Source organism: Barbatula barbatula, assembly GCF_947034865.1.
Source record: "Barbatula barbatula genome assembly, chromosome: 9".
NCBI lineage: Eukaryota > Metazoa > Chordata > Actinopteri > Cypriniformes > Nemacheilidae > Barbatula > Barbatula barbatula.
In genome coordinates this window covers 2,761,278-2,776,393 of record NC_136772.1, presented here as the reverse complement: position 1 = coordinate 2,776,393, position 15,116 = coordinate 2,761,278, and the positions used below count along the sequence as shown (strand labels likewise).

The 15,116-nt window shown below is 37.6% G+C and overlaps 1 protein-coding gene across 4 annotated transcripts in view; it reads right to left on the bottom strand.

Annotated features, from left to right (window-relative positions):
- The window catches only part of hdac4 (histone deacetylase 4), a 142,531-nt gene that overhangs the window by 50,451 nt on the left and 76,964 nt on the right, over positions 1-15,116 (bottom strand). For 3 of the 4 annotated variants that reach the window (XM_079465042.1, XM_079465044.1, XM_079465045.1), the window contains 5 exons: positions 13,766-13,916; positions 12,414-12,534; positions 10,553-10,671; positions 1,876-2,004; positions 148-260 (listed from right to left, as the gene is read on the bottom strand). In XM_079465042.1, the coding sequence (XP_079321168.1) occupies positions 148-260; positions 1,876-2,004; positions 10,553-10,671; positions 12,414-12,534; positions 13,766-13,916 (633 nt within the window). The remainder of the gene's footprint in view (positions 1-147; positions 261-1,875; positions 2,005-10,552; positions 10,672-12,413; positions 12,535-13,765; positions 13,917-15,116) is intronic. The other variant, XM_079465043.1, reaches the window with a different exon arrangement.

Sequence of the window (15,116 nt, the reverse complement as noted above, 5' to 3'; positions counted from 1 at the left end):
AAAGATGAATGAATAATAGATCAATGAATAGTAGGAACCAATTCATGATGATGCGTTTGTCTTTGTGGAGTCATGATCACTGTGAACTGACCCTAAGAAGACCCTAAACCCAGGATTCAGTCATGTGAAGTATGCATCGTGTTGTACCTCCACAGGACTGAGGGAGATGGATCCAGCGATGCCGTTCTCATTGGTGATGTTGTTTGAACTGTTGTTGGGTGAACTGGGACCAGAACCAGGAGCACTGTTGCACGCCGATTCTGAAAGAACAACATAATGTAGCTTAATCTTAAAAAAAATTGTGTCGGTCAAGACTGCGTTCATTTCAGATCAACATCAGACAGCACTTATTCATTCATTAATGATATATGAAATATGCATAAATTATTAAATTCATAAAGTCAAAAAAATATAAATGAATGAATGAATGAATGAATGAATACATGATAAATAAATACATAATTTTATTCAGAATCATATACTGATCTTAAAATACCCAAGGGTGTAACTTCGGTTTGAGAAGTGGGGGGACGCAAAATGGGGGAAAATGTTTTGGACTTGAATCCCATTTCCTGCATTTACATTTAATACAAAATCTATGAAATAATGGACTTTCTGCATAAAGTGAGCGAAGTGGCAGCAAGTGATTTTCTCCATAGGGAATTCACTTTCACAAACTCAAAATGCCTGTGTTTTGCATAGTTTTTGATTGCTTGAGTTGATTAAACCATGAAACCACAGCAAAAGTTGATGTTTGTGAAAGGGGAAAATGCGAGTATTGACTGATAAACGGAGGAAAAACTGGTTTGTATACTGAAGCTGACCGGTAGGAGACGAGGCGGATGACTTTCTAAAACGCTTAAGGAGGTTAAACGTTCTTAACCATGACCAGGGAAGCCCACATTTCTGTATAGCCTTGTCGTAAACCCTAGCAGCCGGAAAAAGAACGAGTCTGATCGTCCATTATAAGAAAACAGCTTAACTAAACAACGACTACGCAAAACCAAATTTCCGGGGATAACAATAGTCTCACGTTAAGCTTGTTTATTTAAAGAAACCACATAACGTTGCTCAAGTTAGCGACAAACTGAGAATATAAAACTTGTTGCAGAAATCATGTTTATGTTTGATATCTGTGAAAAACAAAATGTATTTTGATTTCGTTTTCCGTGGTTGTTGTTTTGGTGCGTTAAGTTTTTTCCTAATGGATTCAAAGATGTTTTACTTAATCTGTTTAATAAGGGCTCGTTCTTTTAACAGAAGCTAGTGTCTATCACAAGGAAGGTTTGACAGACATGTGGTCTTACCTGGTCGTTGTTCAGGTTGTTATACATATGTACTTTGAGTTTGTCATAGTGAATTCCTATGAAGAAAATTACCTGCCCATCGTCCATTGAAAACAACCTTTCCGTGAGCTATTTTAAGAGTTTGGGGTAACTTGACTTAATAATCTGTTGATTTGAAAGAATATTTCTGAATAAAATATAGAACGAGTGTAAGTCGCCTTGGTTGAAAGAGTCATTCATTTGTAGGCGAATTTACGAAGATGCTAATATAAAAATATTTTTTTTGTGTGTTTTTTTACTAAACATGATTCCCAGAGTTCCTTTACTCTAGTTTAACTTTCTTTTATGATTTTCGGCATCTAGATTTTTATATTTCCTCCAGTTCATACCCAATGACATTGAGCTGCCCTCATCGTGTTTTATTCCTGCACCTCTATTTCTGTCTCCTCCCTATTTTCTACAATTATCATATTGACACCAAATTTTTTTTAAAACAAAGTATCGATAAAAAAAACGATATAAGAAAGCAATATACAATGTAAGGGGTTTTGTTATTTAAAAGGTTTGTTCATGTAACGCATTCTCTTACCGGCCATGTCAAGAGAGCGTTTCTTAGCAGAGGTGATGGGGCCGTCCTTCCTCCGCAGCAGCGGGCTACTCCTACGTTCTGTCACTTTCTGCTTCAGTCTGGATCGTAGCTTCAAGTTGGGCTCAGAAGCTGACATGAAGAAGAGCAGCGAGTCATCAGAACAAAGCAAAAACATGACTGTGTAAAGTATCAGGATGTGTCCGCTGTAGGACGACAACAACAGCATCAAGAAAGAATTATGGATACCTTGATGTCCAGCATCCTAACTCATACTAACCTATTCTAGTCATACAAATAGTGCTATTCAAAATTCAAAAATGCATTCAAACTATATATTCATTATTAAAAAAGATTGTGTCTGGAGTACACTTATGTGCAATGCATTTGTAATGTGTTGAATATGTAGAAAACATTAATTCAAGAGCACGCTTGTGATGTAAATTGCTCACTAGGTTTTGCACTAGAGACTTTTATCGTTTGGTAAAAAAACAAATATGGTTTGGTTATTTTTGGTGCATTTTCTGCAAACTAGAAAGATTAATGTGGTGTGGAAATAAGATATGAGATAATTTTCACTTCCCCACACAAAACAAACCGGGGCTCTGCAGTGTATTGGAAGAGAGTAACTGACCGTTCCACACCAGTATAAACACAAAATGTGCCTCTCCTCATGACCCAAGATATGAGAAACACGCTCAAAGGTCTGTTCGATTGTGATGAGCTTTAAAGACAGAATTTTCTCTTAAATAACTAAGTAGTTTGACCTGACCCGAGCAAGCAATTAATCCTCACAACGGAGCATCTCTCAGGCCACACATTATGCCCACGAACCCTCATTTTCTCATAAATACAACGATGCAAACCGAAAAATTCAACACCGTCCAGCTTGGCACATCACCTCGCCCAAAGTTTAATCGAGTCTATTTGAAAACACTGCAAATGAATAACCAGTTTGCAAACACGCACGCTTCCCGGAGTGACAGGCGAGTCTGGACAGGCCCGCCACAGAGGCCGGGGCCGGTCATTACCGAAACAAGAAAGTTCACGACGAGGGTCATGCCTGCACGCCTCGACTTTTCTCCCATTATCTCACCCGTGAAGAAAACTAAACCAAAAAAAAACAAACAACTGAAGCTGGGTTCTAATTCTTTAAACAAGACTAGAATATTTCTTAAAAACACATTTTGGAGTTTCTACCTGCAAATCATAAATTTTGCATGCAAGTTCAAGAGCTACTTTCTCTAAGAGCTTTATGTTGGGGAAAGCCATCGTTCCGTAACTTCAATCACATCCTAAAGAGCTTTCTGTTCTGAAAAGCCAATCTTGTGGTTATGCTTATCAAACTAGGTAGATGCAAGAGTGGCACTTCTCGTAAGTGATAGGAACATTCCCAGACATCTTTGTTAAAGTTAGCCCGGCATCCTGCCATTAAAGCCCATGCATTAGCAGCAATGTTCCAGCTTCGTTTGCGCGTTTACCCGACATATAATTTAACAAGCAGACGAAACTACTGAAAAAGTAGTTTTTCAGGAAAATGTGAGCAGTGTTTTCCTGCACGTAACTAAGGCTAGGGTGTTCTGGGTGGTTTCCAAGGCGTTGCTATGCGGTTGTCATCAGTATTTGCTTTTGAATTGCTATGTGGTTGCTAGGACGTTGCCAGCAAAGTTCAACATGATACAATCTTTTCGACTAATGGGGAAAAATCTGGTCATGTCATTCTGGTGTTTATTTTTTGTTGTAACATGAACTACGCAAAGGACGTTTTTTGCTTCTTGCTTCAATACAATTCAGATGCTTTCATGGTGTATTAATCGTTTTAAACCAAGTTTCTGGGTTGTTTCAGACCATGGTTGGGTAACCACAACCTATACCAATACTAAACCATTGGTTTTCTCTATATTTTGCTGCAAACAACCCTGTTTGTTTAGAGAGTTGTTTTAAAAAAATAGCTGGATTTGTTTTATTGTTCCAAAAAGTTATATAGACATCTGCAAATACTGTAATATTTGCATATGTAGACTAGACATAGCAAATATTGTAAATATACATGACAATTCATAGAATTTTATTTCCTGGAAATAACACTTCACAAATTAGATATCATTGTACTTCTTATTATTGTACGGAAAAATGGTTCACACAATAAAAACATTGCACGTACATAAAGAAATGTATTTATGTAGCTTAGTAAATATCACAAAAAATAATATATAAATAGATTAACTTAATAAAATCTTTTAAAATAATTTAACAGATTTTTCAGTCGGACAAAATGTTTATTTTTATATACACTTAATAATTTTTGGTGAATTCTAATCAAAGTATTTGAGTTACTCCGATTTGTTCACATTCACACATTACAGTGGACTAAATTTGTTTCAAAGCTTTAACATGTTTTTTGTGTAAGTTGTTACACGTAAAATTACAGTTATTTACAGTGTATGCTGTTACTTACACACACACACATGCATACACCAACAAAAACAGGATTCAAGTAAAAACTAAATATTCAAGTGTTTGTTTTCACCAAATAGTCCACCAAAATGTTTTAAATAGAAGTAGATTTTTCTATTCTTTTCTTGGTCCTAAATATGAGCTAAGCGAAGTGTTTTTGGACTAAGAAATGTGTCTTTTCATGAATGGGTAATGCATCCCCATCTGTGGCAGCTCAAACTAAGTTAAAACTAAGTGCAATTTTATGCATTTCAAAGAATCAACGCAAGAAACATAATCTTCCCAAAGCTTCCATTAGATTTTTGTTGTTGCACATTTAAACATTAATTTAAAATCCAAAAGCTATTGATCCAAAACAGTGAATTATAAAACAAAGCTATTAACTTCATCTACACAGTTTTGATGGGCCGGCAGGAAGCACAGGCCACAACAAGAAGCTGTACAGGAAATTAATGAGCTTTTTTTCTGGGCAGCAGGGACGACTCCATGCCCGCTTCAAAAAACTGTTGAGATGGCAGAAGTGTGGCTCTCAGTACTTTTGAAAGCAGGCATGGGCGGATTTCATATTGTTTCGAGTCAGTGTTTTTTTTTAAATGATTTGATGAGGAATAATGCAAATACTTTAATAATTTGAAATTAAGCCTTGTTTAACCCTGGGAAAAAAATGACAGCACCCCCAGCTCAAAATACACGACCCTGATGGGCAGTTTGATGAAGCGGTACACAATCTTTACAAAGTGATGGATCAATGTGGTTCTTAAATGAGCTTGAAAATACAACATACGTTTTCAAAGACAGAAAGAAAGTCACAGATGCAGTTAATCTCTGAGAATGAAATGCAAGAGAAGATCTTGAAGACACATTTTGTCTGATATCGAGGATGAGGAAGATGGCTGAGGAGAAGATGAGATGAAGATCAAGATGTGCAGGCAGCGAAGAGGGGAAATGACATACAGAAGCGATCACCCTCCAGCTATTAAAAATCACTTAGATCCAGATAAGGGAAATGAGCTCTTAGAATGTAAACAGAAGCCGTTGAGTGGACAGCATGTACAGGCTGGGGCGCGGCTCTTCTCTGGCACAGCATCACCCGAATCATTTTGAAAACAATAGTAGTCTGAGCATTTGTCTTACAACTAAACGTTCCTATGATGTCACAAAACAAGAACGATCTTACAAGACCCGAATTGATATCCTTAATCTGAACGGTCAAGAAAAGTGACGAGATCCCAAAAATATTTACGTAAAAATAGAGTAACAAATAATTCATTTTCTTTATGCAATGCACAGACACACAGACTTTATCATGACAGGTCATGTGACCCTTGATTTTCATGATATTAAAAACCTTACGTCTGAACGTTGAAAAATATGAAAAAAGATACGTTTATACATATGCATAGACTTTTTAGAATTAAAATGTAATATATAAAAACTCGTAATAGAAAATGTAATTCAGTTTACAATATTATAATGTTACAGTATTGGCAAAATATAATATTATATACAATTATACAATATAGTAGATATTATAATATATAATGAAATAAATAACATTAACGAAATAGCATCTCTTGCAAATGTTCATCTTTGTGTCTTCACTTAAAGGCACTATAGAACATTTTTACCTTTTGAAAGGTTTGTATTTGCTATAAATGAACTAATAAAATATTTCAAATCAACAATTTATGTCCAATTATTTACTAGTAGCTGCTTTGCGTCGGGACCTGGATCACCCAGTTGGGATTTATTGTGTGATAAAAATGGCTAGATATGGGTAGTTGACAGATTCAATTCAATTCCATTTTATTTATATACTGTAGCGCTTATTACAATGTGCATTGCTTCAAAGCTGCTATATAGAAGAAATGCAAATGTGTCCTATGGTGTGATGGCCAAACTAGCAGTGATCATAAATCTCCCTTATGTTATTTTATATGATAAATATGAATACTATAAAGCCAAGTAATATTAACGGTTCGTTTTATACATTTTGCTATGTCACACCGCGGGACAGACATAAAAATTGACGTCAACTACCCATCATCCCTTACATATATATGTTCTGCATGAACCATTTTTGTGACATTGGGAAGCTGTGCATGTTCCCCTTGCGTAGAGCATCAAAGGTTTAGTTTCCCATCTGCTTAAGTATGTCAGCTGATAAATACAGTACAGAACACAGCAGACCCTCCCTTATCGCTGTATCTTCAGCGTGAACCCCGGCTGTTATTAGCAGGTATTAACTCACAAATTGCAACCTCCGGGCTGATTAGTGTAATTGTGTTTAAAGCTCAAGTTCAATTCCTTCCAGATTCCTCCAGCCACGCTTCTTAATCCTGTAAATTTCCAGCGAAAATTGACGTGTCAACAAACGCGAGGAGCGCTTTAAATGTAGCCTGGAGGCGATTCACGTGGCGCGCAAATGAGAAGAGAGCTGAAACGCATCGTGTGTTGTCGCGAAAGCATTTTCCTTCGATGTGCCTATTTCCAACGAAAGAGAAACTGAGGAATAATTACTCGACACCCGATGGCTGAGAAAACCAAATAATTGTTTATATGAATATCGGAGCAGAATTTCTAACAATAATCACTTGACCTGAAAAGTCATGGACGCTGAAAGCTTGCAAAATCTTGCCAGCTTCGACATGTTTGGAAAAGCCAAGAAGATTTCTTTCAATAAAGTCACATGACAGGAAAGGACAAACAAAAAACGGTCAACTCTTAAAAAGCCATAACACACAATCACAAGAGCAACAGTCTTCCCACCATGCGTGGCATTTGAGATCTTGCAAACTTCACTTTCTAAAACAACACCGTACTGCCTGCACTTGCCAAAGAGCCAACGTTCCAGATGTCCTACGGTTATGTGAGACGTGCGAGAACAAACTCTAGCCTGTCCTGAGAGCTGGTGAAGAGAGAAAGAGACAGTTCTGGTTAGGGTCTGGGCCACCCCGTCTTCTCCAAATCCCCACTGCAGGAATGTACCATGCCAGCCAGAGCAAACTGAGGTTTATCCGCAGCAGGAGGGCTGGAATCGGCTCGCAAACAAACCCTGCCGCAAACTCAATCATCACTAAACTAAACAAAGAACATTTCACAGCTTGGAGTTCAGACCGTCGGATTCTCTTTCCTGACGTTCCACTGCCTGCTGGTTTCCCACGTTAACGTCTTTTATGGGAAATAAAACCATGGAAGATTTCGAAGGGGCTGCGCCACTTACGACTTTTAAAAACAATGAACGGTGTGAACACTACATCCCACCCGAACTTAGTTTTGAGCTGCAATTTAGCATCCAAAATCAACACTCGCCTAACGCTGAAAATTGGTTAAAATTGACTTTGACATGTAAATAACACAAGTTACTTGGCAGCTGGCCGTGAACTTTATTAGAAACTCAAACCTTATATAAACGATAATCTGACTCTCTCTGATGCAACCAACAGATCTTCCGAAGAAATCCGACATTTTTGTTCATCTTATAAGATTTCTTTAAAAGAAATGTGTTTATCGAGAAAACTTCCTTACATTTAAGATATAGATTACAACAATAACGATAGCAAATCCTGTCATCATTTATTCACCCTTGTGTCTTTCAAAACCTCTATGTGACTCTTTTTTTACTGGAGGTCAATGGGGGCCACTGTTGTTTGGTTACCAACCTTCTACTAAATATCATAAAAGAAGTTTAAAATGACATAAGGGTGAGTAAATTATGAAATATTTTTTATCGCTGGCAGGTGTGCGAACAAATTGAAAAAGTGTTCAAACCTAAAGGCAGATCTCGAGGTCACGTAGGTGACAGGAGAACTTTCTTACGATGTGCATTTATCTTCTCTCTACAGATGTGACGGTAATGTACTCAACATCGCAGCTCCATTCACCCCCCCTCCCTTACCCAGGGCCGGACTGTAATTACGCCGGCCTCACCAGGTCTCTGTGTGTGTTAAAGGCCCAGGGTTGTACTGCGGGTCCCTGACAGGCCCATTTCCAGAGTGATTAATGAGCGCAGGGGCCTTACTCTATACCTAAACCTGCCTGAAGTGAGTCTGCATGGGAATAGTCCCTTGAGTGCCGGGGGGGATGGGGTGGGGGTTGGGGCTTGGGGAATCATCTTTAACACCGCATCCCAAGAACCCTGACAGTGGGTACTATGATGACGAACCAGAGGGAAACTGGGTCCACACACTGCAGCGCTTAAAGATAAGTCCAGGTCACGTTTGAACCCGAAAAAAGAAATTCACAAAATATACTTTAGCACAAAGTCATGTAAATGTGTTCATATTCATAACATTTTTAAGCAAATGTACCTCAATTGTTATTGATGTAGTGCTGATATTATAAACCATTGTAAATTGCAATTCTACAGTAAAGATTGCACCGAGTTGTTGCCTTTTGTGGTTGGGATATATACAGTAAATATATGAAGTTAAACTACATGATATGAAGTTACAATCATAATGATAAAACTAATGATCCTTTTGAGGGTAAAGTGCTTCATTAAAAATTTAAATAATCATAAAAACATAGTCTTAAACTTTGGTTTCATTTCTTCAACGCAAAATGTATGTGTTTGCACAAATAGCAAAAGAACAAGTTATATATATATATATATATATATATATATATATATATATATATGCTACTGGTAAAAAGTTTAAAAGTTTGGGATGACTTCTCAAATTATTTATTTAGAAGATTATTTATACATTTTCCACATTCACAAACCATGGAATATAAATTAGGTTGTGAGCAAAGCATCCATATGCTTCAGCAGTCGCCCTCTGTCTAGAATTTGCTAAATTATTATTTGTAATAAAATAAATGAATAGGCTGGCGCAATATTATTGTCTACAAGGGTAATTTCAAACCTTAAAACATACACCTTGAGATTAAAATATTTTTTAAAACATTTTTGTAATGTGATCTTAAACTTCTGACTATGTATATATTTTATCCCGTTTGGGTAATATGATGAAAATTAGCATCTTTGCATTTCTGTTTTGGGCTACAGAAACTACGGTACACGCCTCAATTTTAAAGTCAAAGGAACTCACAGGGCAAAAAATAAATATATTGATAAATATATTAAGGAGCCATTTCCACCTATAGAAGAAAAATGCAGGCGCCAAATTATTTTTTTTAAGAGCCACAAAACATGTACAACGAAATCTACAGACTTTTCATGATAATTCTGCACTAAAATTTGGGGAAAATCTGCAGAATTCTCTGGAATAGTATCAAATGTGTTTACATTTGTCCACAAATATAATTGTGTTAATGTGTTCAAATAGTCTTAAAATGCTGCCTGTCTATACCGCATATTTCAATGTAGTTGATAGCAGATTTGGTTCTGCTTATTAAAAAAAGGCAAAGAAGCTTTGTCATTGACCGATGCTAAGATGACTAGTTTAAATTCTGCATAAACCAGACCAAATGTGTACTCTGAATTCAATTGAACCAACAGAAAAGATGCATGTCAAGACCATATTCATATATTCCATATACTGTATGAAAGAGTATTGCTTATATAGCTTAATGCCAAAAAGAAAGGGGTTGTGTTAATACGTTATGATGTTGATTTTGTAATAATTAAATCTTTCCGGATTTCACATTGTTCACAAAACAATGTAAAGATAACTTAAAACTTGTTCGCAATTCCTCTGATCTCGCTTTGAACGGATTTGAAATGATCCAGTGGTGTCTCAAGTAATAGACGTTCCCTGAACTTCTCTGCAGTTAGTTTAGTTTTAAACGTCTCAAATATCACATTGTTCGTCCTCAGACTCACTAAAATCTGTCACAGCAATCATAGGAATGCGCTCATGTTGTGTTTGTATATTCAACAATAACAAGCCCTAAAATCAGCAGAATTCCGTGGAGTTTTCTGCGGATGCTTATTCCAAAAAGAAGATGACCAGAACGCTGGCGCTCCTGCTACGAGGCATGGGAGTCGGGCGCTCTTACGAGGAAGGCGCTTGCAGCCTCTAGCGTCTGTCGCTAGAGCATCTCTTGGGGTGGGGAAGTGAGGTTTACCTGCAGCTTGGCATTCGGTACACTGGATCTTCCATTTAGTCATTTAGCAGACGCTTTTATCCAAAGCGACTTACAAAGAGTTCGGGGAGCAATTAGCGATAAGGCTTCCATTGGTAACAATTTAAAAACATCTCTGCAAAACTATCACTCGAAAATTAATGTTTTAGCCTTGACTGATATGATCTACCTGTCTTGCGGAGCGGGAAGTCATCTTTGGGATCGTACATTCCCAGCACCGGGTGGTTGTAAGTGGAAATCCCTGTTTGAGGTGGCGAGCTCTGGTCAAGGGAGCTGTGCTGGGTTTTCCTGTGGAACAAATCACAGCACACACATTAGAGCATTCAAAAGCACCGGTCCTCAAATATGTGCGTTTCAAGCCATTTCCACACGCAGCTGCTCCCAATTCCCAGCACTGGAACGCTTTCTGCCAACTAATGGGAATGAAAATCTCAGATCACCCATAATGCATCAGTGCGGCCCGAAGGAAAGGCAGGGCGTCCTTCTGTTTACAAACAAACATGCTTGAGTGCGACATACAAATAACAAGCACTGTTGTTAAGCAGTTACAGAGCCGGGGAACATTAGGATTTGGTCTCTCTTAAAAAGGAAAGAGAATTTATTGGGGATTCTGAGGTCACCCGGCATTCTCGCAGACCTGAGCGTTTACACTTTTGCTCATCTCGAACTGGTCGATTTTATAGGAATGGCTCATTGTTCATTTTTAAATCAGTGATGTTTAGGCCAGTGGGACTGATGTGTGGACCGGTTGCAAACATGAGAGGAGGAGACTTATCTCATCGACAGTAAACAGAAACAAGAACTTAAATTCAGTCGTCAGCTTTCATAATCTTGGAGTATAGAGGAAATGCCTTGAAAGTCATATACAAATATATGTATAATAAGAGACCATCCAAAATTATTCTAGATGTATTATGGCCATTTCAGTCCAGTGTCTGTTGAATTTCAAAAAAATCAAACCTTTGATTGACCAACAGCAATGTGAAAGACTGACAGCAATCTATGATTGTTGTATTGCTTAAAATTGAATATGAACTTGTTTTCTTTGCAGCATTTGAGGTCTGAAAAAATACTTTTCGGTTATTTTTCTTTTTTGCACAATATTTATATTTAAAATTTGGTAGAAATATTGTTTATGGTTTGCAAAATGAAACAAAAATGATAATTTTACCTAAACACATACCTATAAATAGTAAATACAAAATAATTTTGAAATGGTCTCTTCATTTTTTATAGATAACACTGGACCAGTGTACAATATCAAGAGAACTACTGATGGTTTTTGAGTCTTTTTATACACACAGTCCATCCTCAGGACCATTTTCAAACTCACACTGCGATGCAAACACATTCAGCACTTAAAGGTTTACTGATGTTTTAGCAACATTAATGGCGTAATGTCAATTATCACAGAGAACTCGCGACCCACTTTTGAAAAAAACAAATGTGGTTACAGTAAAGCACTTATAGAATACACAGGGCCGGGCAATAAACATTGCATTTCCAACGTATGGCCATACGACTTTACACATAAACACATCTGCATGCTAAAATGATGAGCTTTTAAACCAGAACGCAGCGCCCATCAAATTCCATGAAAAGTTATTTAATGTAACCACAACTTTTTTTACAAATGATCAATTTTGGTAAGTGACATAATGCCTAACTTGTATTGAAGCCCACATTTATTTAAAACCTTCACAGTCTCACAGTTGTGGAGTGTGAAAGGCGGGGGCTGACAAACCCACCCATGCAAACACGCCCAAATTCGCTTCCACACCCTAACGCTTACCAATTTACCCCCCTCCTATACCACTTTGTTATCTTTCACAAGAAAGATGTTGAAACTTCCTCAAAATTGAATTTAAAAATCCAGAGGTGCCAGTCAGCAACATCCTTTGTGTGTTAAAACAAAACTGCCAGTCAAACAATTTGGGCTTAAAAAATGAACCATAAAACTAAAGCTACGGCACAACATTATTTAGCTTACAAGCGATGATAATCATGTCAAGCACGGTTGTGATACTCACCCATACCAGTATCGCAGGTCGCTGGGCAGGCAGTGGTTCAGACTCCTCTGTGCCAGAGCTTTCTTCTTATTCAGGACGAACTCCTGCAACCTCATCTTCACCTCCGTGCTCGCCACTGCGCCTGTCAATCACATCCCACGGTTCAAGAAAGTTGCACGTATCCAACCAGCAGGGCAATAATGACATTACCCTAGATGCTGGCTGTGTTGAAATGAGCTCTCTTTAAAACGTCTCTAAAAGCCCCGGGTGAGGTTTTATGCATTTGTGACAGTCGATTTCTTTGCAATTTCGAGACCCTGTAATTTGCCGTGCTGTAATTTCTTGTTCTAAATGGTCGTAAAAGTCTTAATAGTCTTTCCAGCGCGAGACGGGGAAGATCGCGCAGCGCCCAATTGATCGTGACTACAAAGGCGCTTGTTTTCTGGTGTCAATAAACAGCTATTCCGACAGAGTTTGGATATCTCTTTACATCTGAAAGAAATGGTTCCTTCATCCTGCATTAGATGGTCTTTCCACATACTGTAATCCCGCAGAGAATACACTAATTAAACAAAGACGTCTCGCTATTGTCCTTACTCTGAAAGGATCAGACGGATTTATTCTCACAGATAGCTCTTCCATTACCACCTTTCCTGTCGACTGTAAACACGTCCCCAAAGCTGGTGGGTGTACGCTCACATCTGTGGTGACAGATGACACGTGCGCCGCGCAGGCAACAGGTGACCACAGTGCCAGTGATGGATAAAAATAGACCACCAACACTGACAGAGGCACTATGGGTACGAATGAAGTATCAGAGGCTTTTAGACAAACTATAGCTCACTATCAAACACAATCGTGTAGCTTATGAAGGACTGGTGTGCAATTACTTTTCTGGCTTGACATGTTAACATTTAGCCATAACTCTTGGATTCTTTTAAAAGCTCAGGGCATTGGAGGGTTTCAGGCTTTAGAAGTCTTGTTTTGTTTTTTATTCAATCCAAATCACAAATCCCTTTGAGGAAAGTCACCACACTCGACTGTCATGTTTGTGATGCCTCTGGGCATCTCAGTCAATACATCAAGGGTGCACAACCAATTCCTTGGGAGAAATGCTTTCTGACACTAAATATGTTAACAGAAACACTTTGTTTTGTAGTCCACAAACAGTAGATCATGAACCATTGAAATCATTTTAGATGTAAAGCTTTCCCACTTTTGTGTTGTACTTCTTAACCAGGAAAAGAAACACAGCTCCCTTGTTCCATGGTATGTGTTTATATGTCGACTTCCAATGTGGTTTGACATCTAATTTTACAGATCTTAATATTTAATTAATCATCTAATGATCTTATAAACAGATGAGCACTTACTCTCCTGGCCGCGTTCTTTATTCTTGAGTAACTGAAGCTTTTGCTCTCTTTGCTGTTTCTCCAGCTCTTGTTCCTGACGATGACGCTCCAACTTCCTCTGGTGCTCCAACAGCTCCTGCTGATGTTTCAGGGCCAGCAGGTCCTGTTGATGCTGAAGAGAAACAACATGACATTATTCAATATTACACAAGCCACAGTGTTTTACACTGACTTTGAATCACTAGAGACACAGTAGGTGGCAAGATTGTAAAAAGAAATTAAAATAAAATGGTATGAGTGTGGCACTAATACTCGACACATTCCCGAATCAAACAGGTTTCGAGTGATGCTAAGCTTTCTCAAGCCGGGTCCTGAATAAATTTTATCCGTGTTTTCTCTCCAATGGATATTCAGCTCAGTTGGGTTGTGATGGGCGTATTACTGACTATGTTTGGCAAAATTGTAGAACTTTTTCCAAACAATATTTGTTTTAGTTAAAGCTTACTACACACAATACAGAGCATAATACAGTCCTATAGACTTGGTATAGATATACTGTATATAGACCATTTTTGGACAGTCAAGTAATGCACGATTTTTGTGGTATTGCAAATTTTTCATGTGTTTGATCATTTTTTTTATTTTTTCCTTTTATATCATTTTCCCTTATTTCTATATTTACATTTTTCTTATCTCGCTACTGTGCCAAAATGTATTTTCAAAAGCTGGTTCACAAGTGCTATGGAAGTAAACTGAATTTACAAGGATGTACGTGTTAACATTGGGTAATGCACGAGCTAACATGAACTAAAAATAAACATCTTCAGCATTAATAAACCTCAGTTTGTTATTTTCAGAACTGAATTTTTTTTTAATCAAACAAAACTTTGACACCAGCTAACGCATAATGAACTGATAGGAACATTTGTAACTTACTATTACCAAATGATGAATAACTATAGGCCTATTGCCTGTTGTTAGTTCGTGTAAGCAAACTAATGTTCACAAACACCAGCCTGTTGTAAAATGTCATCAAATAATTTGTTTGTATAGTCTAATCGATAAATCCATTGTATGATGCATTAAAATAGACAGTTTCATTGAATATCAAAACAATTGCTGTAACCTCATATAAACCCATTAAATTTGTGTCATCATTTAAAAACAAATTCACAGGAATGTACTTGTGCCTTGATGATTGTGTAAACCACCCGACAGCCCTAAGCGTGACTAGTACACTGTTTGCATAAAAATGTTCAGATAATAAACCTCAAGACTGCTTCATTGGAAAAGCCTGAATGGAAAAAGGCTCTTTCACAATCAGCAGAAAAAATCCAATCTGTTCTGTTCTTCCTCCCATCAGCAAAATGTC